Source organism: Corvus moneduloides, chromosome 9, assembly GCF_009650955.1.
Source record: "Corvus moneduloides isolate bCorMon1 chromosome 9, bCorMon1.pri, whole genome shotgun sequence".
In the NCBI taxonomy this organism is placed as follows: domain Eukaryota; kingdom Metazoa; phylum Chordata; class Aves; order Passeriformes; family Corvidae; genus Corvus; species Corvus moneduloides.
The window spans coordinates 26,567,132-26,588,076 of NC_045484.1; the positions used below are offsets into that span (position 1 = coordinate 26,567,132).

At 41.3% G+C, this 20,945-nt stretch overlaps 2 protein-coding genes across 3 annotated transcripts in view; one reads left to right on the top strand and one right to left on the bottom strand.

Moving 5' to 3' along the window:
* Positions 1 to 953: 953 nt before the first annotated feature.
* Positions 954 to 20,026, bottom strand: LOC116448277 (EF-hand calcium-binding domain-containing protein 7-like). The gene is made up of 14 exons (XM_032118473.1): positions 19,945 to 20,026; positions 16,707 to 16,876; positions 13,937 to 14,148; positions 13,465 to 13,551; positions 12,852 to 13,041; positions 12,026 to 12,156; positions 8,959 to 9,100; positions 8,349 to 8,458; positions 7,657 to 7,814; positions 7,324 to 7,457; positions 5,739 to 5,887; positions 3,811 to 4,020; positions 2,466 to 2,573; positions 954 to 1,423 (listed from the first exon to the last, which is right to left on the bottom strand). Exons 2-14 carry the CDS (start codon positions 16,873 to 16,875, stop codon positions 1,349 to 1,351), a joined length of 1,875 nt encoding a protein of 624 aa, XP_031974364.1. The 5' UTR covers position 16,876; positions 19,945 to 20,026; the 3' UTR covers positions 954 to 1,348.
* The window catches only part of OSBPL9 (oxysterol binding protein like 9), a 57,313-nt gene continuing 56,335 nt past the window's right edge, over positions 19,968 to 20,945 (top strand). For both annotated transcript variants that reach the window (XM_032118468.1, XM_032118469.1), the window contains exon 1: positions 19,968 to 20,096. In XM_032118468.1, the coding sequence (XP_031974359.1) occupies positions 19,986 to 20,096 (111 nt within the window). In that variant the 5' untranslated portion in view covers positions 19,968 to 19,985. The remainder of the gene's footprint in view (positions 20,097 to 20,945) is intronic.

A 20,945-nucleotide genomic window follows, 5' to 3' on the forward strand; every position in this document is an offset into this window, starting at 1 on the left:
ACTCTTTCCACGCACAGCGATTTCTCAGCTAAGCCCTCCTCTCAGCTTTAACCATTCCTGTCCTAAAAGGCAGAGAGAGTTGCATATGAATTTCTGCCACATCTAAAAAGGCTGATTTTACAAACAAAAGAAACCTAAATAATGCACTGCTCAGTTTGTAGTGTCTATTCCACACGGAGTGTCTCATTATTTCCCGACTCCTTCTTAGGCAAGGAGCTGGGAATTTCTGATTTACCCACACCTTGCCTGAGGCAGCATTGGCAGAGCTCAGTCACAGCTAAAAATCACCAACTATGTTTTGGGGCCTCCACTTCTTTTAGACTGTTCTGAAAACGAAAACAATACCTGTGGTACTCGCTAAGGAAAAAATATGGAAAGCTAGAAGCTCCCCAGGAATCCTGCCCCAGCACCAATGGCTGCAGTGTGTAAATCAGAGCCCAGCTCTCATTTTGCCACCGACATTTACTTGCCCAGTGTAAGATGACAGCAGAGGAACAGCAGAGAGCAGCAGTTAGGGCAGATAAAAATAGCTTTGCAACATTACTTGCTGCCCTCACACATGAGCTCACATACATTTAATGGCTATTTTAAACTCAAACAACGTTTTAAGCATCCAGTGGCCAGGGTCATCATTTTTTCCCACATTAACAGATATTTAGAGAAACCAGAAAAATAGAATAAGCTGAATGGTTTTAGTACCTCAAAGCTGCTTTTCATGGATGTTGCAGCCTAAACTTGGGGCACTTCAGTCTTCTTACTTCAGCCACCTGGGAAGAATTAATTGCTGTTAACAGTCAAGAGCCCAAGACAAACCTCCATTTTTCCCAAATGATGTTATTTCCTTATTGCATATGAAAAGGCAGACTTTATTGTATATAAAAGAGTATAAAATCAGGCAGTAATTACAGAACAAGTGGAAGATGAGGATTATCAGCAAATGACCAAAAAAAAGGGAAAGAAGCAAATCCTTTATCAGGTGACAAAATCAAATGAGCCTCACCCCTTTACACTTCTCACATGCAAACCACAAGAATGTTTAATGAGGAACCCATTCAACAAAGTTTTTCCTCAGTCAGGCAGTTCCAGCCTGCGATGGAACTACAACCCATGGTATGGAAATCAAGAGCAGATCTAGGGAGAGCAGCGTTTATGAAGCACAGTTCTATTAACAGCTGGATTACTGAACAGCACTAATTTTTATTGTGCCTCAGTGTTTTCGTGCCAAGATCATCAACAAGTATAAAGGTATGCCAGCTTTTTGAGAAGGACAAGACTATAAATTGCCTAAAAGCTGCCTAAAGCCGTTCCTGGTTCAGTGTGGCTGCTCCCAAGCCTGGCACTGGGAGGTTTAACCTACAAGGGAGTGCACACAGCTGTAAATCCACTCTTCCTGCTCCTTGAGGGGCATCACGTGCTGAGAGACCTGGCACAAGAGAAAGCAGAGGTGAAAGAGAGTTCTCTTTATTGGAAAACTCTTACCCAATGTGCTGTGCAGGCAAAATGTTCAGTACTGGTATCACTAAATGATAAGCATTCATCATATACACTGACAGCTGATATTTAAAAACTACTGTTGAACTTAACAGCAAAATATCCCTGAGGATTGAGCCTACAGTTTCTACTGAGTGAAGCCTAAATTCAAATTTAAAACCACCTTACAGGATGAGGCTATGGATATCTAAAGTGTCAGCAGCAATTTAAATAGGCCCCAGCCTTGCCTGTGTCATGGAACTGCTCTGTTGACAACAGGTTTGAATGAATCCACCCTGGAAAGCTGGGAAATATAAAATAGCTTGGATGCCTCTGCTTTTAAACAAATAGAGTGTACTTTTAGAAAAATAAAAACAGGGGGTTTATTCATAAATAAATGAAGAAAAACATCATCTGCATTTGTAATGCATTTTCCATCCCATCCCATCCCTTAGAACCCTCATTTGGAATTGTCACTAAAGCCTGCCCAGCTCTGCAGCAGGGCTCAGCAATCAAACTGTCTCATGGTTAACATGATCCCTAAATCAGGTTTAACAAAAGTTAGCTGCCTGCAAATCTCACTGTGCACAAGGACTGCAATACATCTATTTCTGCTTCTGATTAGTGCATGCTTGGTCTGTTTCTCACAGGCATCAATACGTGGGATTAAAAGTGGCTAAGTGAAAAAGAAGTAAAATACAGCCTTAGAAAAAGATTATTAAAAATATTAATAGTGCATGTATAGAATGGACAATTGAAATAGGCTCACGTATGAAAAACTGAGCAGTTATGGATGTTTATAGCAAACTGCATGGGAAAACAGGGATACATCAAGTTCATGATCAGCTTTGAAACACCAAGAACTGCTGATGTGTTCTGGTCAGAAGATGCCACTCTCCACATGTTCATTATCATGATAAAAGTCCCATAAAAGGAACCTATAAAGATTTCACCTGTTTTTCTCTAAAGTTGGCTAAGCCATGAAAGAACCTCACCATCATGGATTTTGGAGCCACTTCCACAGCAAAAACTGTCAGTCCCCTACTGTTGAGGCAGTTCTTACTCTTCTCATTGTTGACATGAATTATCACTTTATTTTCAGACTGCAAGTGAAAAAACATGAAGAAACCATTAGTCTTTACCGGTTAAGTGTCTGTTCTTTGTGTTAACAACTGCACACTCCTTGTACTTCCTGTGACTTTGCTGTGTTACAGGACAGAAGTGCTTAAGGATGCTCTTTGAAGAGTAACAGTTTCAAATGTATCATAGCACCACATTCCTGGTCAAAAGTCACTTAAGACTCATTGAAACAACACAAGGACTTGTGAAGATACAAGTTGGCCTTGTTGAAGCTCACACCGCTGGCCTCAGCCGGTCCACACCCACCTGTGGAGCTTCCCCTGCATTCCCACCCAGCTTGGTGAGATCTGCAAACCAAACCCAACTGGTATAAACAGAGTGGGCCGAGATCTGAAGCAGAGGGCATCCAGTTGTCTCACTGCAGCCCTGATCTCCCTCCCTGACATATCCTCAAACATATAAATAACTCTGGAATATCCACCCTAAAGGGAAAAGTGCAAAGCCAAATCCAGAGTTCCAGGAGCCTCAGCATCCACTCCTAATATTAGTCCCCCAACCCACCCCCTTTTGCATGGCTGTGCATTTAAAAATACACTTCTTGCTGTGATCTTGTAAGATTCAAAGCATCTGAAGTTTAACATCTTTACTGTGCTGTGTTTATTCACAGTTCCTGCTATAAAGGAAACTGACAAGGAACAGCACATTCATTGTGGTCTATGGAAAAAGGTTTAAAATCTCTGCTTCTCACCAACCCCTTCTACTTGGATTCACAACTTTCAGCTTGAATTACTAATAAATTACACCTGGAAGAATAATCAGGTAAAAACTCATCCATAACACACTCCTAAAAATCACTGCTCTTTGACCTTCTTGTGGACACTGGAAATATTCAATAGCATAAATGCTGTGCTCTTTGCTCTTGCTCTAATTGCATTTCCTGCTGTTAGTGCTTGTTTTCTCATTTGACGATCACATTGTGTCAAAAGATTGAAAAATTAGAATGTGAACACAAAAATATTCACATTTTATATGGTACTTAGAATTGCTTGCCTCATTATAATAATCTGTCCCTTCCAGGAACACTGATCCAGGCTCTTCTGAAGTCCCAAGGAGCACAAGCACATCAGGAGGGTTTTTTAATGAAACAGACACAAAACCCTGATTTCAGGAGAAGTAATTCTCAAATATGACCCAAGGAAGGAGAAGGAACAATAACAACAGACTTAACACAAAGTACCTTATGGAAGTCCCAGGCCATACCTTATTTTCAATCACAGAGCTGATCCTGCTGCCTGATTTGTAAGTGTGGATGATGATGTTCTCAGAGCCATCCAACACTTTGGCCTCTCCTTTATTAACCACAGACCTGCAGACAGCCCTGCTCAGCTGGGAGCCTCCTGCCTCCAGAGAAACGGCTTTCATCCTGGCTTTGCACCTCTCTGCACAGATGTCAATGACAAAGGGGCAGGCCTGCAAGGGAGAATAGGAGTTTTAGCATCACTTGAGCTGTAGTTTTTCCCCTCAGATTTTCCCCCACAGCTCCTAAGTATTTTCTTATCTAAACTAGAATTACCCAGATAGAAATATTTCCTTGAATATTAAATATTCCAAACCTGAGAGCTGTGGCAGTCTCTTACACCAAATGAAAGCTCAGGACAACTGGCATTTTTAGGCCATTTACAGTACACCTGACATGCAGGTCAACACAGCAAACCCTTCCTTGGACAGCAAAATGGCCAGGAATTAAGATGAAATATGAATGTATTCCAGTGTCTGAAAGAAACCTTTCTCCTCTACCTGTCACACTGTTGCTGTTTGTGCCACTTCACACAGATTGAACACCTCTGCAATGTTGCATTGAGCACCCTGGGAGTATCTTGACTATATTTTACTCCTGGTGTAACCACCTGGAGTTTGCATTTTCTTAGACTCCGCCACAGCACCTCAGCTCCTTTCTAAAGCTGTTGGAATCCAGCAGAAATGATTTCTCAAGCTCTCTCTCAGTGCTCCCAAAACATCAATCTTCAATTATTTGAAATCAAGGAATTAAAGAGGTGAGAGACACAAGTTAACAGCTGGAGATTTTTAGTTTAATTACTGAAGCGTTTGGAGAGCTGTGCTGTCCTTTGGAAAGCAAAGGCTGGAGCCAGAACCCACAGCTGGAATAAGGCACAACACACCTTCCTGAAATTCCTAACTGGAGAAAAACCTCCCCAAAATGCTCTTTCTTGGAGCAGGGCTCTCTCTTGTGGCTGAAATGCAGAAAAACAGCCTTGCAGGGGCTCTGCCAACCGCAGCTCGGAGGAAAAGGACAAACTGCTCATCCTTAAATCCCTCACCAGCATCCCAAGATTTTCACTGACAGACAACTGATATCTCTCATACTGACTATTTTTAGGTCTTCATGTATTTTATATAGTGGCTACACTGACCCATTTAACAAAGTTAAATACCATTATCAGACTGTGATCCTAAAAATCAGCTTTTCTTAGGAATTAGATTATTTAATTATCTGCATATTTAATGCTTTAATTTTTTTCTCTTCATTAACGACACCCTCTTTCCTTAGAGAGAACTATTAACATCACAAGTAATATTATTTCTATAAAAATAAAGAAGATAATAAAATAAAATCTGTAAGTGCACAGAAACATCGGAGATATAATCCCTGGTCCTGTAAAGTGAAGTGTGTGACCCAAACCCAAAAATTTTAATGAAGCATTAAAATTTCATGTTGAACACCTTCAGACACTGTTGTGAAAGGCAACAATAACTGAAATAGTTCTGTCTGGAAACTAGGAATTCTAAATCATGTGGAAAAAAATTATCCACTTCTGTTGTGGTTAGGGCCATAAAAGTGACTTTTTTAAGGAGAAAAAGTCCTGTATTTTCTAAATTTGCTGACAGGTCACCGTTTACCATCCTTATCTTCCTATCACTCCCCACCAGCAGAGTGCATGCATTCTTCCAACAGAAAGAATCCAACATTCCTTCCTCTACTACCCCACAAAATTCTGCCTTTCTCTAAAGCAAAGGAAAATTCCCTCTTTCAAGGATCCAAGTGCTATCTTAAGAATGAGGAGAATGACAGTGGCAGTGGATCCCTGCCCTCCTGCAATCAGTCTGTGGCAGACACAAAGAGTGCAGCAGAAAAATGTGCAGTGATTTTTGCTCTGTGACTCTCCTACCTCTGTCATTTCTAAGGCTTTGTTGTAGCCCAGGGACAACAAAGTGACCCAAAGGTCCCGAGGATCCCCATCCCGGTCGTTGGCTTCCATGAGATTCAAATCCATAAATCCTTGTCTTGTTAGTTCATTTTTCTTCATCTCAAAATTCTCTGTTTCAAAGGAATAGAAAGAGCACTTCAAAGTCTGTTCTCTCTGCAAACACCTTTATCCTTCCAAAGCCAAAAATCCCACTCCTGTTAACAAGGTCTAAAAGATGGAGCCAACTTGCAGCCTCGGGGTGACCAATATAATTTGGGAAAGAATCTCCTTGACCAGGCATATGCTGTTTGCAGAGCTTCCCTGTGGATTTGGGATAATGCCTACAAACAGCTGGCCCCTTGGATAACCCAGAAAAGGGGGAGATTTCAAAACACAGAGAGTTCATATTGATTTCTTTTTTCTAAAAGTTTGGGGCTAAGCTTTGCAGAATGGGCTATTTTAGGAATGGGAAATGAAAATCAGCTGGAGACAGCACCTTTAAATGCTTCAGGTCCTTGATACAGAAGTGATTTACTTAGTTCCTAAAAAGCAATACAATTCCAGTAATCCTAACATCCCTCTCTAGAGAGAATATCATAGATCACCACTCTATGTCAGCAAACATAATTGAAATGTCCTCATGTCAAGGACTTTTAAAAATGGTTTTCTCATCTTCATAACAATGCTAAATCTTTACTATATATTATTAAAAAGGGATTACCAGTTTAATAAATCTATCCAAGGCTACAGATGCTGTAATAAATAGCTTGAACTTTGTTGTCTGATGATATTCATGTGAACCCTTCCACTGACTGATGACCTGGTGAAACATTCCCTAGCTTTCTCCTCTTTCCTCTCTTATTTATTCACACATTTCCACCCCTCCTACTTGTGTGGACATCAGAGGCATCACCCTGACAAAGTCATCAAGTGTGGAAAAGCACATGCAGGGATGAAACAGAGGAGAAATCCAGTTATAGAAATGTATTTTTGTAGGAGTTTTCCATAAGTTAGGAAAAATTCTGATACCTCAGAATTAATATTAATAGGGCTTGCCAGATCCAAAGTATTTTGGCCAACATGCCACAGCCTCCAAAGGCATTATGTCAAACCTGACATATAGTATACAATGAGACACTGGCAACCCACATAAACTCTGGATGCCATTTTATAGCACCAGATACACACTAATTAAATGTCCCTCTCCACACTTGGTGAGATAAAAAAGCAGCACCAGCCCAATCTGCACAAAGGAGATCGATTCAACAAATACCTGTGACAGTTTCCTTCCCCATATGATCCAGGATTACAAACCCTGTAGGTTTTGGCAGCTACAGAACAATTAGGAAGGGGAAGAATTCTCTCAGCAGAAGGTCAGTGGCACACACACCAGAATGAAGCAAAGCAAAGGACAGGAGACTGGAAAAAAAGAAAAAGAAAGGAGGAAGAGAACAATATCTACACATGTTCTTGGAATAGGCTACAGAACACCCAGTTCTATCCAGCTGGAAAGTTAACTGATAGTCTTAATTAGTTTCAGGCATAATTACCACAATAATGAACTTACCCTTACACACAGCCCAGGCTTCCTGATCACACTTCTCCCCACTAGTCCTCAGCTCAAAGAAGTTGTATTCCTCCAGACTCAGGAGGCCATTCCCATCCAAATCAATTGTTTCAAATATATCCAACAAAGCAGCTCTGAGGGATGAAAAAGGCCAAACTATTTCCAAAGGCTTCCATTTCCTTTTACTGGCTCACAATATTGCCAAGAACTGTTCAGTCTATTTGAGAATATTCTCTACAAATAGTACTTTAGGAACATCCAGATTTAAAAAGCCACATTTTAGCTGGAAAAGAGATTTTTATAGAGATTATCATGTTTGGGAATAAAACTCACCGGAATTCTTTGGTGAGAGCCAGCTCTCCATCTTCATCTCTCCCCACCAGTTTGGCTTCTCCAGGAATTTGGGTTTTTACCTTCCTCAGCCTGCAGCCAGTTGTGAAAGGGAGCAGCCAGTAAACTCCAGATCCAAGCTCCCCTCTCCATCCAAACATCTGCTCTTAAAGGAAGACAGAAAAGTTTGGAACAACTTCTCAAATGATGCCGCTCTTTGTTGCCAGTAATATTCACATAGACGAGATGAATTACTTGAAAATGCTGGCAATGCTGGGTTCTCTCCTTAAAAAAAAATTGGCTGTGTGATGCCATTTGAAGGATAAAAACCAGTGAATCTCTTAGAATGAAAGTTAGAAAAACATGCAGGAGAGAGATGAGGGGAGAAGGGGACAATAAGTTTATGCTGCCTTATTTCTGCCACAGAGTAAGAATATTCTGTGCACTATGAAGTTCAAATGGCAAGGAAGAAGAAAATAAGAGGAAATGTAAACAAATTTTGCCTTGGAAGTGTTGTGTTTGAAGGTGAAGAAATACAACTGAGTTTCTACAGAGTAGCTGTAAATATACCCAGCAACTCAGCAATACTGGGCACAGCTGGAATTCTTTCCAAACACATGGAATTCACACCCCCAGCATTAACACACACATGAAAAAATAACAATTAAAATAGGAATGCACCAAAAATCTCTAACCTCTTTGTGTTGGAGTTCAGTAAAGCTCACAAGCTGTAGATTCTCTTGGGTTTCATTTTCCTTCAGAATAAACAAAGCTGTATCCACTGACAACCAGCGACAAGATTTTCCTAAAAGGAAAAATATCCCCCAAAAATGCTTAATAATGACACAAAACTCTTTTTATTTGCGTGTCAAAATAGGTATTCCCATGGTATTTATTGATGCCTGCTGATGAAAAATGGGAAAAAAGAATCTATTCTACGCTATTGGGATTTCCTTCCTGTTTAGGCCAAGCAGATAAATTGTTCCAAGCCTTGTGATTGTCTCACAGATAATGATTACTGTTAATAATTTTATCATTAAAAACTATTGTTAAAACAGTTCTATCATTAAGGGTCAAGAACGCCAAGGAATGGCTACACAACACAAAAATTTGTTTCAAAAAAGCCAGCCCAGCTGACTTTAAAATAACTTTGGGGTCTAAAGGCTCCCATTTTATGGGATTAAAAAGGAAATAACCTACTTGGGGAAAAAAATAATTCCAATGTAGCAACTGGATGAAGCCCCGTGGTAAATCACCAAGCCACCACTTCTTTTTAAGAGGAAAATGAAATATAAATACACTCACCTTCTGCTTGGGCAATATTTAAAGGTTTGATGGTGATACAAACTGCAGATCTTTGGGGTAAGTGCAGCCTGTACTTGTGACTGATGATTTCCCCATCTTCTTCCAGGTAGAAGCATCCTTTGGATTGTACACATTGCCATTCCTGGAAACCAAGCAAATATTAGGTGTTGTTTTCATTTTGGATGAAGATCAAAGTGCCTTCTCTGAAATATGAATTAATTTGATTATTTAATAAACCCCGCATAGAACGCACCACAACATACAGAATCGATATACTTTTATTAAAAGAAAAAATCCCAAATGGTCCTTCTTGTAGTCAATTTTTGGAAAGTAACATTGCTTCACTTGTGAAAATGCCTGAAAAACACAGATTACCCCAATGCTCCAATAGTTGAAAATTAAATTGGAATTGCCACGAAGATTCTGATAATTATATTTGCAAACAGCTGGCAGCATGGACTAATTTAAATATAAGCATTATATACTTTGCAACTCCCTTTCTGCTGTTCTTTGAAGGTTTGGAATTTTTTTAAAAATTAAGATTTTGCTAAAAAAGTTCTAAAAGACTTTCAAAGTAACTTGGCTGTGGAAAAGACAAAGATTTATTAAGTTATTTAAAATCAAGTGAGATGTCCAGTCCCTGGCAGACACTGCTATCCAAGTCCCTCCCCTCCTATGATCTCCCAGAATCTTTTCCTTGTGGGCACAAGCTGCTGGAGAAGGTTTTAGGGATAATCCTTATGGAAGTGCAGCTACTTCTGGACCATGGAGCCAGAGATCAGCAGCCCCTGGTCACCTTTTATGGAGCAGAATAAACCTAATTAACAAATCCATCCAATAATTTTATACTCCTCTTTATCCATGAAGCTGGATTTGTAGTGACAGGACAAGGAAAAAGGGGACCAATCATAAAAAATAATTAGGAAAGAAGTGAACAGAGACAAAACATTCCTGGGACTTAATGGTGAGGGTTAAATAAGGAGCAACAGCTGGGGTTGTGTCAGTCAAAAAATGGATAATGGGAGCTGGGATTAACAGGGGGGTCAACATAACTCAGCAACAGAATTCCAACATGGACTTCAGCCTGTTGGATCATTGAAACACTACTACTCCTAAACTGTTTATTCCAATACTTCCAGGACTCCTGACTTCAGCTAAAAGGAGGTTTAAAAATGGAGGTTTTTTCTTAAAATTTGACACATTGGAAATAACTGGTTGTTTGCTGCAAGCTTAATACCTGCCAAAACTGTTGGACAAAAACCTTACCCATGTTTTAGGAAATCAAACTCTGTTATTCTGGCAGAGAGCATAAGGTGGTGCTAGAAGTCCTAAATTACCAAATTCCAAACAGGTATGTAAAATTGGGAAGCTGAAAGAGGATTTCCTGGCTGGATTTTCCTCTGGCACTTCAAAGCAGAACAGAAGCTGTCAAAAAATAGCCAAAATGGGAAACGTTTGTGTTTGAAATGTTAACTGGAAAGAAATGTGAGGCACTACCTGCTGCTGGCCACTGCGACTGAAATTTAAGTTCTTATTGAAATTACCCACATATTAATGCATAATTCCTAAAAAAAGCAATGATTGAGAGGAATTTTCTAAGGGTTTTTTAATTTAGACATGCACCATGTTCCGACTTCCACCATTTTCCTCTGTCAGAAATGTAAAGTTGGTGTTGCTCCAACATCCTGAGGGCAGTATTTTCTCGCTTGTACAAAAAGACAGGTGAACAGCAAAAAAAAAATATATTCTTGGATATAAGATGAATAAGAAGAATTTTTGGGTGCTGGATTCTGATTCACACCACAAATGAATCCCTGGGCATTTATTCACTGACTCTGGCAGAGCTTGCATTGTACAAAATAAAGTTTTAAAAACATTAATAGTTCTACTTACACCTTCCCATGTTTATTGATTGATTTCAGTTTTTGGATGATGCCAATCAATACTAATCAATATCTGCAGCTGCTTTTTTTTTCAGTCAGTTCTTACTGGCTTATACAAAGAAAAAAGAATCCAATCTTGGGTAAGTGTGTGCTGGTTTTATACCCTCCACATCATATTTGAACAAGGTGAGATTGCAGGTTAAATTGCATCGAGGTCCAGATACCTAAACAGACTGCAAAAAATCCCTGGGAGATGATGCTTTGAAATTTTCATATAGAACAAATGTCACTGTACAGCAATGGGGAAGATATAAAGGACTTCAGAGTTCAATAACAAATCCAGAGTTGTTCTTTGAAACAAAAATGTAGCTCCTGAGGACAATCAGTTCCATTTTCCAGCAGCACTTACACTGTGTGGTCAGAACCATTTTTTCCCTTTTATACAGGAGTCTCCAGGTGCACATTTTTAATGTATCCCAGCAGTTTCCAGTTAATGTTTTCTATTTCTACAGCTATTATTTTCTGTTGAAAGAAAACTAGTAAAGGTCCAGTCAAGAAAGGGAAAACAAAGGGAAAAAGATCAATATTAACACTCTACAAATATTGACTTAGCAAAGTGACTTTGGTGTCTCTCTCCTCCAGGAATTTATATTGAATGAGTGATTTATTTAAAAGAAAATACTGATAGGACATATTAGTCTAACTAAAAATCAACATTTTCAGGTTACAGCATGTATTTACCAAGCAATGCCCAAGAAACTGAATATGCTCACAGATCTGGTCTTTATTTCCAATTACCTTTCATGCACAGGTTTATGATACACAATCTTTCAGACTACTTAAGCATTTGAAGTTCTCACCAACCTAACAAATTATTAAATTTTAAATTTCTCAAGAAGTCATTACATGTTTTCTCCAACAGTGGTTTCATTTATAAAAAACACATTTTGTTCTATGAAACCTTCACACCTGAAAAATTATTTCCAATAACTTGTTGTCAGCAAAACCAACAGTATATAAAAATGTTCACAATAATACCTATCAGGAAAGCTCTCAGTAGTTTATAGCTGCCCTTGACAAACTATTAATTAAACATAAGACACCATTTTTCTCTGATTTTTAGCTTTTTTAAAATGCAGTAACACAGGTGCCTAGAGGAAAACACCATCATTTCAGTGTGATACCTTCATTGTGTCAGGCTCAATAATTAGCTTTGTGTTCCTGCTGCTGCTGCTGGCACCCACAGTGACAGTGGTGGAGCTGGAAGCTTTGCCACTTTGAGCTGATGAAGGTCTTGAAGGAGCTCTGCTGTCACCTACAAGCAGAGATATTTAATTACAATTACATTATTTCAACCCTCTCCTAGTGCTATTTATCATAAACCTTGCATTTAGAAGCACAAAGAAAACTGGATGACAAGAACTCAATCAGAGAACTTCCCTTCAGCACTCTTGTGTCACTTTTGCTCCTCTTTGCTATTGCCCAGACTTGAAGCAACTTGGAACAGCACAAACTACATCCTAATATTTCAGACTTGGTGCCTCTGCACTCTGTTCTCCATGGACTTTTTCCAGTTTGGGAAGGTTTGGAAGCAGCTTTGTCACTTCAGGAAGGACCTTAAACTCTCCTATTGATTGTACTTGAAAAGCAGCCTCAAGAATTGAAACAAACACACTATTGATAAACGTTTTAAGGTTTCATGTCTGATCTGGGAAGGAAATAAATAACTTGCCTATGTTGCAATATCTGAGCATTCACCTCCTCTCTTCCCTTTGGACTGTATCACATGACAATCAACAAAATCCACCCTTAGGAATTTGAGAGCTTCATAGATGCAGCCATTTGAACATATTTTACTGACACATTGATGGGATTGCCACAGTAGCAATTATATTCATCACTAAAATCCTCACTAATCTGAGAAAAATTAAACAAAAACTCAACTCTGGCTCATTGAGCCAGAGCTTCATCTCCAACAGAAAAAACACCAAATAGAAGAAATAGAAACACCGTTAGCCAGTTTGTGATCGCTTTTCCTGGAGATCCTTGGGGATGCTTTGGACACCGGCACTGGGATCCCTTCAGAGGAATTTTCAGTTTGATTCCCAAACTGCTGCTGCCTCAATCGAGGGTCAACTTCCAGCCTGTCCCTTGCAGCCTTGCAGCACTGCTCACGGGTGCTCAGGTACAGCTCACAGAACTTGAGATAAAAAAAGAATATTTCACCTACCAGGTTACCTTTCTCATGGTTTGAAGGAGTAAAATGTAGCATTAGCAAGGAAAGGATGGGGCAGCAGCATTTTCTCTTCAAGACCAGTATTAATTTAAATTTTCATTGATAAGAACAACCACTCAAGTGTCACAGTAAAATGCAGCCATGATTCAACAAGGAGGACCAAATATTGAATAAATATTAAGTGTGACTTTCAACTCTTTCTTTCAAGATATTTGAAGACTGATTTTTAACATAGGATTCTTACCAGTTTTCCTCCAATGAAACCATATTGATGTACAAATTTTTGTGGGCTGTCTTTTCAGTCCAAAATTTAGAATCCTGGGGATAGGTCATCAGGAACGCTCGTATTGTCAATAACACTAGAACAAATTTCACTCTAGGCCTTACCTTGTTGTAGTCAAGTTTGCCACTGCAGTTAAAATCAGCTTGTTTGGTAATGCTGGTCACTTCCTCCCAGGTCATTTTATCACCTCTCTGCAAGAAAAAACCAGCTCAGTTTGGGTTCCTAATCAAGAATCCTGGTCACCTACAGTGAAATTTAATAAACAAACAAAGAGTCTTTTAATATTCTTTCAGGAAAACTTATCTTGCAATAGATTTCAATGGATTTTGATTGGAATCATGAAAACAGAGGTCAAAACCATTAGAAATTATGTCCTTACAATGCTACTAAACACTGAAGAGATAAATTGTATCAGTTTATGTAATTCTGTGCTGTCTTCTGGAAACCCATCACAAAAATCTTCCATAAAATGGGGAATCCCAGCTCTCAGTCATTCTTGCTTATCTTGTTTTACCATCTAATTTCCAAAATCTCTACTAATTAAATATGGATAATTAAGTTCCTAGTGATACTTACTGTTGTAAGAATTTTATAAAGTTCATCATGGAAAATATATCCAGCTTTATCTGTGTCTATTTTTCCAAATGCTTCAAGCAGTTCATTTTTTGTAGCTGGCTTTTCTTTTTTTAAAATAGCACAAAAATCATCAAAATTCAGTGAAGTTGTTCGTGAAGTCCAGTATTTATTAATGGTCCTCCGAGAAGGATTTCTTCCAGCCTGCTGAAGTACTGCACAACAAAACACAATATTAAATATATATTCCAGCTGTTAGGAAAGGAGTTTTCTCCAAACATCCTTGAGTCACTTTCCATGTTCAGATTTTTTTAAAGCCAAATCACTCCAACAGAAAAGTGGGTCTGAAGGACAGTTTTGGTTATGATCTTAATCAAAATATCCATGAACTCAGACAGCCTCAAGTGTAAAATTCAGCCAAAATCCAGTGTCTTAATATCAAGAACATATTCTTTTTAAACCTGCACATTATTAGATCCTATTTATATGAAGATCAACATCATCTTTGCACTTCCTTTGCTAAGAACTGAGATCTAGAATAGAATTTATCTGAGACAATATTGTGTGTCACACCTGTACATTTGAACGCATCAATTCAAATTATACAACATGAATTTAATGGAAAAATGACACCACCAGGCAGCCAATGCCACACATGCAACCAGTGCAATGGATGTTACACCTGGCATTCTCCAAAATGATTTTGCTGCATCTATTTCCCTCTTCAAGGTCTTTACTGAAAACATCCTTTCACCAGTTTTCAGTGTGATGAAGGTATTACATTAAATGGAAATTAAATTCAAATTACATTCTATCTGAAAGGAGAGGGATGTTTTTACATCTTCCCAAATAACCAAGTCTCTTGGGGAAGCACAGGAGATCCTCCATCTCTACCTGGGCTGGCATTTGATTTTGAGCCAGCTGAGCAGTGACCAAGCCTGTGCTGGGAACTGCTCAGGAGCATCTGTGAAATGAGGCGGTGGCATCGTTACAACGCTCAGTGGGAACTGTGTCAGCAGCAAACCAAACAAACAAACCAGGCACCTTTGTTGTTCATCCCTGCCTCAAGGCCAAGCACTAAATAAAGATCTGTGCCCTGTCACCTCTGCTGCAGGAGCCAGGAGAACAGAGCAGGGCTCACATCTTTATCCAAGCCACGCCTGGGCATGGAGCAATGCTTTGGGGATTTCAGTGTCAAGGGCAGCCATGGAAGGGCTGTCACTCTGTGGGTTTGTTTCCATGGATAGCAGAGGTCCTTGGAATGTCAATACATGACTATATTTAACAGATATCCTTCCAATATACAATCCTGTATTTTTGTATCTCCAGGGAGATCAGCACTTGCCATTCCCTACGTGCCTCCCAGTTTGTATTTGTGAAAGTTCAATCAGACTGCACCTTTTATTTAGATTTCTCTATGGTCTGATTCTGCTAAATCACTTCAGTAATATTACAACAGAAGGAAGTGAAGCTACTATTTGTGGATAAGCAAAACTCCTACAAACAAAATTTCACAGGGCCAATCTCTCAGTGAGACTTTAGTTTAGAATATCAGCCAAACTTGATGAAGCAAGAGACGCTTAAACGTTGGCACCACTCGTTTGAGAAATGCTAAAATTGACTTCAGATGAAATATAGGTCTCTAACTCTCAACGATTACAAATTTTAAAATAAATTCTTAAATGTTGCTGAAATGATTGGGAGTCTAAATAACTAACTGCCCTCTCTAAGATTACCTTGAAAGCAAATTGCCCAAACACTTGCTGTGTAGCCAAGCAGCATATGGATAGAGATGAAAGCCAAAACATTTATTAAAGAGATGACATTTGTTCACACCACCCCTCTGTTAAAATCCAGATTATCCCAAACTCTCATTAGGATGTCATCAAGGCCCTTTTATTGCAGCTGACAAAGCCTGGAGAGCACCAAGTCACAAGCTGTAGGAATGTCCTTGCTAATGGGTAGAATTTCATGTTCTGATGTAGGGAAAGAAGCTACAATCAGTGCAACAGAGAAGTGCACTCAGCTTTTACAGTGGTGGTTTCCATGAAAAACCTTTTAATAAAGAACAAAAATGCTCTAAGAAAAAGAAAAACCACCACCCAAACAGAGCACACAATCCTACAACTCCAAGAAGCTGCAAAGCTGAAATGGTATTTGCTTGAGAAATTATTTCTGGGGGAGTGAAACCTCTTTCAAAACTGAAACAGGTTATTTATTACTCAGTCTTTCCTTACTCCTTCCTCATCTTACCTGGTCACTAAGATATATTATTAAGAAACCAACTTCCATTTCTCAGGTAAATTTTTCTCACTCCCCTTTGAAATTCCTGAAGTTTTTAAAACAAAGCCCCACAGCTTTCAGTATCTACCAGCACTCTTCTTTAGTGCAGCTGAAGCAGTCAGAGGTATTTTTTTCCTATTGTACTGCTGACAACACCACCACTTATACACAAATATAGTCTGGATGAAAAATGAAAACTTTTGATTCCAGTCTATGGAAGTGTAATTCAGCAGGAGATACGGAGTAAGAATTCTTATGGAACACCGGTTGTGGTGATTTTCTGTGCCAGGGCAATGGCCCACTCTAAACTGAACTGAGGCCCTTCATACTGGTGATTTACAGAAAAAAACCTCTGTCTGCTATTCCCACTTCCAGCAGGCATCCAAAACTACTCTCAGTTCCTTAAACCAGTTACTGAGTTCCTGCACTGGGATACTCTCACTGTAATCATCCCATGTAAGAACTAAAAGGGAAAAGATCCAATCGTTACCTAAACTGAGTTGTTCCCTGGATTTAATATTTTCTAAGCTGCTTTTTAAGACACTCAGGTAAGCTGCTCTGCAGTTCATGTAAAAAATGGCTTCTTCTGCATGCTGGGACTTCTTCCCTTGGGAATTTTCCGAGTGTGTAGCTTTCTGATTCCCGGGAATGCTGGCCATCCTGTGAGGGATATAATTCCAGTTAGAATTTGGAACTCTCTTAATAATTACTCTGTTTATCCTCTGAAACACAGACTAGCCCCAATTATCCAAATATCTACGTCATATCCTTTCTATCCTCTCAATCTGGGATGGCAATAATTATCTACACTTGTAGGTAAGGACCACGAGATCCACAAACAGAAATGAGCTTGAGCTCTACTTATGATTCACAGTTTATCCTTCATTGGCAGTAAAAAGTTTCAGTTCACTGTATTTTATTTACTTTCAGACATTTGATATTACAATTATTATATAATATAAATATTATATAGTCTTGAATTCTGAAAGCATAAAAACACATTTTCACATTATCTGTGAAACAAGGCTTTGCCATCCATATTTTCTCTTTTTACACTTACAACTCAACAAAACATATGGATAAGAATAAAATTGGTCAAAAATTGAATCCCTTAATCTTCAAAAATGCCAAGTTAAGCACAGAATTCTATTTCTAAGAGTTACCTAAATATAAATAACAGAAATAAATGTGCATAAAACATTAAAAATAAGTGTGCCTAAAACTTTGAGCAACTCAGGCCTTTTAAGTTCAAGGCCCATACAATTAGAAATGAATGGAAAAAACCAGAAACTCATCTTTTTCTCAATTATTAAAACAACTCAAAGAAGTAACTAATGCTGTTTGCTCACCAATCAATGGTCAGCAAACTCTGACAGCAGCTTTCTGCTTCTACCAGGGGTGATTAAGGTTTTTAGAAGGCCATCACAGAGGGACACTAAATCCTGTTGTGTTCTTGCTTTAACAGCCTCTTGTATTATTTTACCCAGTGCTGACTTCAGGAAATATATTCCAGTATAATAAATGGAATATCTCAAGTTCAGCAACAAGACAATGCTGTCCCAGGGTCCCCTTTAGGACTCATTGCATTTTTACTCAGGAGGCCTCAAGCACTGGCACCTTGTTGAGTTATACAGGTCTTTCACACTTGGGAAAGGCAGATAATAATCGCTTATCAAGGATGAAGCACACAATTTGTAACAGCCTGACACTTTAATATTACACAGGTACCAGAAGAACCCCACAGGCACCCCCTGACACAGTCTGGCTCCTGCAAATGGGTGTCACTATAATTAAGCACCAGTGTTACGGAATGGAACTGAGGGTAAAGGCAAGGAGGAGAAGAAGAAGAAATGTTAATTTTCCACTAACCAGTTTATAAAATGTGAACTCTTGTTTGTACTCCTTGGACTTCCCAATACGGAGAGATTTCTTATGGGGGCCAGGAGGTGCTGCCAATCCATCACTGGGAAATCCAGTGAGCAATGGCTCAGTGACAGCACTGCCAGCAGCCCCACGGCTTAGGCTGGCACATTTTACTGGAGAAATGACACTTTAGAAAAATAGACAGAGGGGAGCAATCTGGCCCAGGCTTCCAAACAGGGAGACAGTAGGTTTAGATTAGAGACTGGGAAGGAATTGTTCCCTGCGAGGGTGAGGAGGCCCTGGCACAGGGTGCCCAGAGAAGCTGTGGCTACCCCTGGATCCCTGCAAGTGTCCAAGGCCAGGCTGGATGGGACTTGGAGCAGCCTGGGATAGTGGAAGGTGTCCCCGCCCGTGGAACTGGATGAGTTTTAAGGTCCCTTCCAAACCGAACCAGTGTCGTACTCTCAGCCCAGAGCACTCAGTGCCATGTCCAGTCCTTCCTTGGACACCAGCCCTGCTTTGTTTAGTCAGTGAAACTAAAGAACAAAACAGACTACTAAAGTCATATGCAGCTTGAAAAAGAATGTTATCTAAATTAACAAGCTGGATTTCAAAACCAGATTGTGCATTAGGTACCTTAAACTGGTAACCTTGCACATAAACACACTGCCAGGTGACTCCAAGGACTATCAATGCTCCAAATTGTAATTGGTAACAAACTAGTATACAGTGTGACATGTGAAATGGGGAGACAATTAGAAATCTCGAATATTTCTTATTTTCCAAAACCAAACACAATGCCTTTGAGTGATTCTTTTTCACTAAAGGGGTGATTTTCTATTAAATTTTGTTTAACTTAGGATAAAGTTGCAGTGTCATGAGATACTAAATCTACTTCAACCCTACTATAAAGGCATTTTTATAGTAAAAGAATAAAAAAGGGCTATAAGGGGAAAAGGAAGAAAAAGCTACTAATGAATACGCTAAAGACTACGTGATAAACACAAACCTCATGGTGAAAGCACTATTTCTGCTGCTTTACTGTTGATGCCTAGGAAAAAACATGAGTATCCCTATGGGTCCTTTAAAGTTTTTATGTTAAAGCATAGCTCAAGTTCTGTACTTAAGTCAGAGGAGATCAGTGCCAAAACCATGCCTTGTGCTGAACAACAAATTTGCAATTGTCCATAGCTCCTGGGTAATTCATTCCACATTCTTGGATCAATCCACAGAAAAGTTGTGTCACATTGAAGCCTAACCTTTAAAGGTTATCTCGAGTCGTGAACGGTTTTTATACACTGTGGACACGGAGCACTTTGAAGAGAAACCCCCTCGGACTCCATTGTTAAGCTCACTTTGGTTTAGCACTTAAAGCACTCTGGACATGCAAAAAGCCGAGAGGCAGAGGGACAAGCACAACAGCGAGAGAGGCTAAACGCTCCCAAGCGGTGCCAAGTCTTTTAGAGAGAAACGAAAAGATTCCAAAATGCTTTAGGAGACAGCCTGACGCCCTCCCGCCCTCACACTCGGCAGCGCCAGCGCGCCGTGCCCTCACCACTCTGCCTCACAGCCCTCCCTCACGCCTCGCCCTCTGCCTCCCCCGGGCCGTGAGGGGAAGCCGCGGAGATGGAAACCCTCAGACAGCGCCCTCAACCCCCTTATCCCAAACTCCGTCCCTCCGGACACCGAGGCCCCCCACGCCCCGCTCCGCTCCCCTCACGCCCCCGCGCGCCTCACGGCCCCGCCCCGCTGCGCGCGCAAACCCCGCCCCCCCGGGCCGAGTGCCACCGTGGCCCCGCCCCCTCGCTGCGTGCCCCGCCCCTTCCCGCCCGGCGGCCGCCGAGTCTGTGCCCCGCTCCTCTCACCGAGTGCGCGGCGTGCGCGGCGGTGCCGGTCCGGTGCTAAGATGGCGTCTATTATGGAGGGCCCGCTGAGCAAATGGACCAATGTGATGAAGGGCTGGCAGTACCGCTGGTTCGTGCTGGACTACAACGCCGGGCTGCTCTCCTACTACACGGTGAGGGGCGGCGGGCGGGCCGGGCGGGCGAGGAGGCGCCGGGAGACCGGCTGAGGCGCAGGGTGGGGGCGGGGAGGGGACTCGGGGCGTGCGGGCGCCCGGGCGGCCAATGGGGAAGGAGGAGGCGGTGGGAACGGCCAATGGGGGAGGAGGAGGCGGTGGGAGCAGCCAATGGGGCGGCGCTGCGGGGAGATCGAGCGGCGGGGGCGAGCGGCGCTGTTGTTGTTGGCGGCGGGCGGCGCCGCCGGCGGGAGCGGCCGCGGGACCCGCCCGGGATCTCCCGACAGCTCCGGGGCCGCTCACCCGCGATCCCCCTGCCTCGGAGCCTTGCTCGGTGCTGGCCGCGCGCTGCCGGGTCCCGCTGCCGGGTCCCGCTGCCGCGGCGCTCCCCGCCCTGTCCAGCGGGAGCTCGCTCTGGCCCCGATCTGGGCCCGGGGCGGTGCCGCATTCCCGGGGCCGTGTGCGCCCAGCCGCGCCCGGCGCCTCGTGCCCGAGGCTCGCGGTGCGGTACCGGCGCGCTTGCCGGGCTCGCTGCTGCCCGGCAGGTGCTTCCCAGAGCCGGATCGACTTTTCCCTTTCCGTTCAGGACTTCCCACTTCCCAGCACTAACTTTTAAAGTGCGGTGTGTTAGGAAACAGTGATGTTTTCCTTAACTTTTTTTTTTTTTTTTTTTTGCATAACCCCTGACAGATCCTGCCTTGCTGGCTTTTTCACCTTCCTTATTAGTATTTTTACATAACTTACGAGTATTTTAATGGTGTGGATTAATTTTTTTCAAGGAGGCACCCTGAAATCAGAAGGCTCACTGGGTGAACTGCATCCATGCCCCAAAGTTTTCTTCTCGTGGAG

Bases quoted from the DNA above. Each gene is read 5' to 3' on its own strand.
- LOC116448277 (XM_032118473.1), bottom strand. From the start codon at position 16,875: ATGGCCAGCATTCCCGGGAATCAGAAAGCTACACACTCGGAAAATTCC. The intron at 13,042-13,464 runs GTAAGGCCTAGA...TTTTATCTCAAG, and splicing joins GCAAACTTGACTACAACAAG to TTCTGTGAGCTGTACCTGAG. The intron at 7,458-7,656 runs GTGAGTTTTATT...TTCATCCCTCAG, and splicing joins GCTCTCACCAAAGAATTCCG to AGCTGCTTTGTTGGATATAT.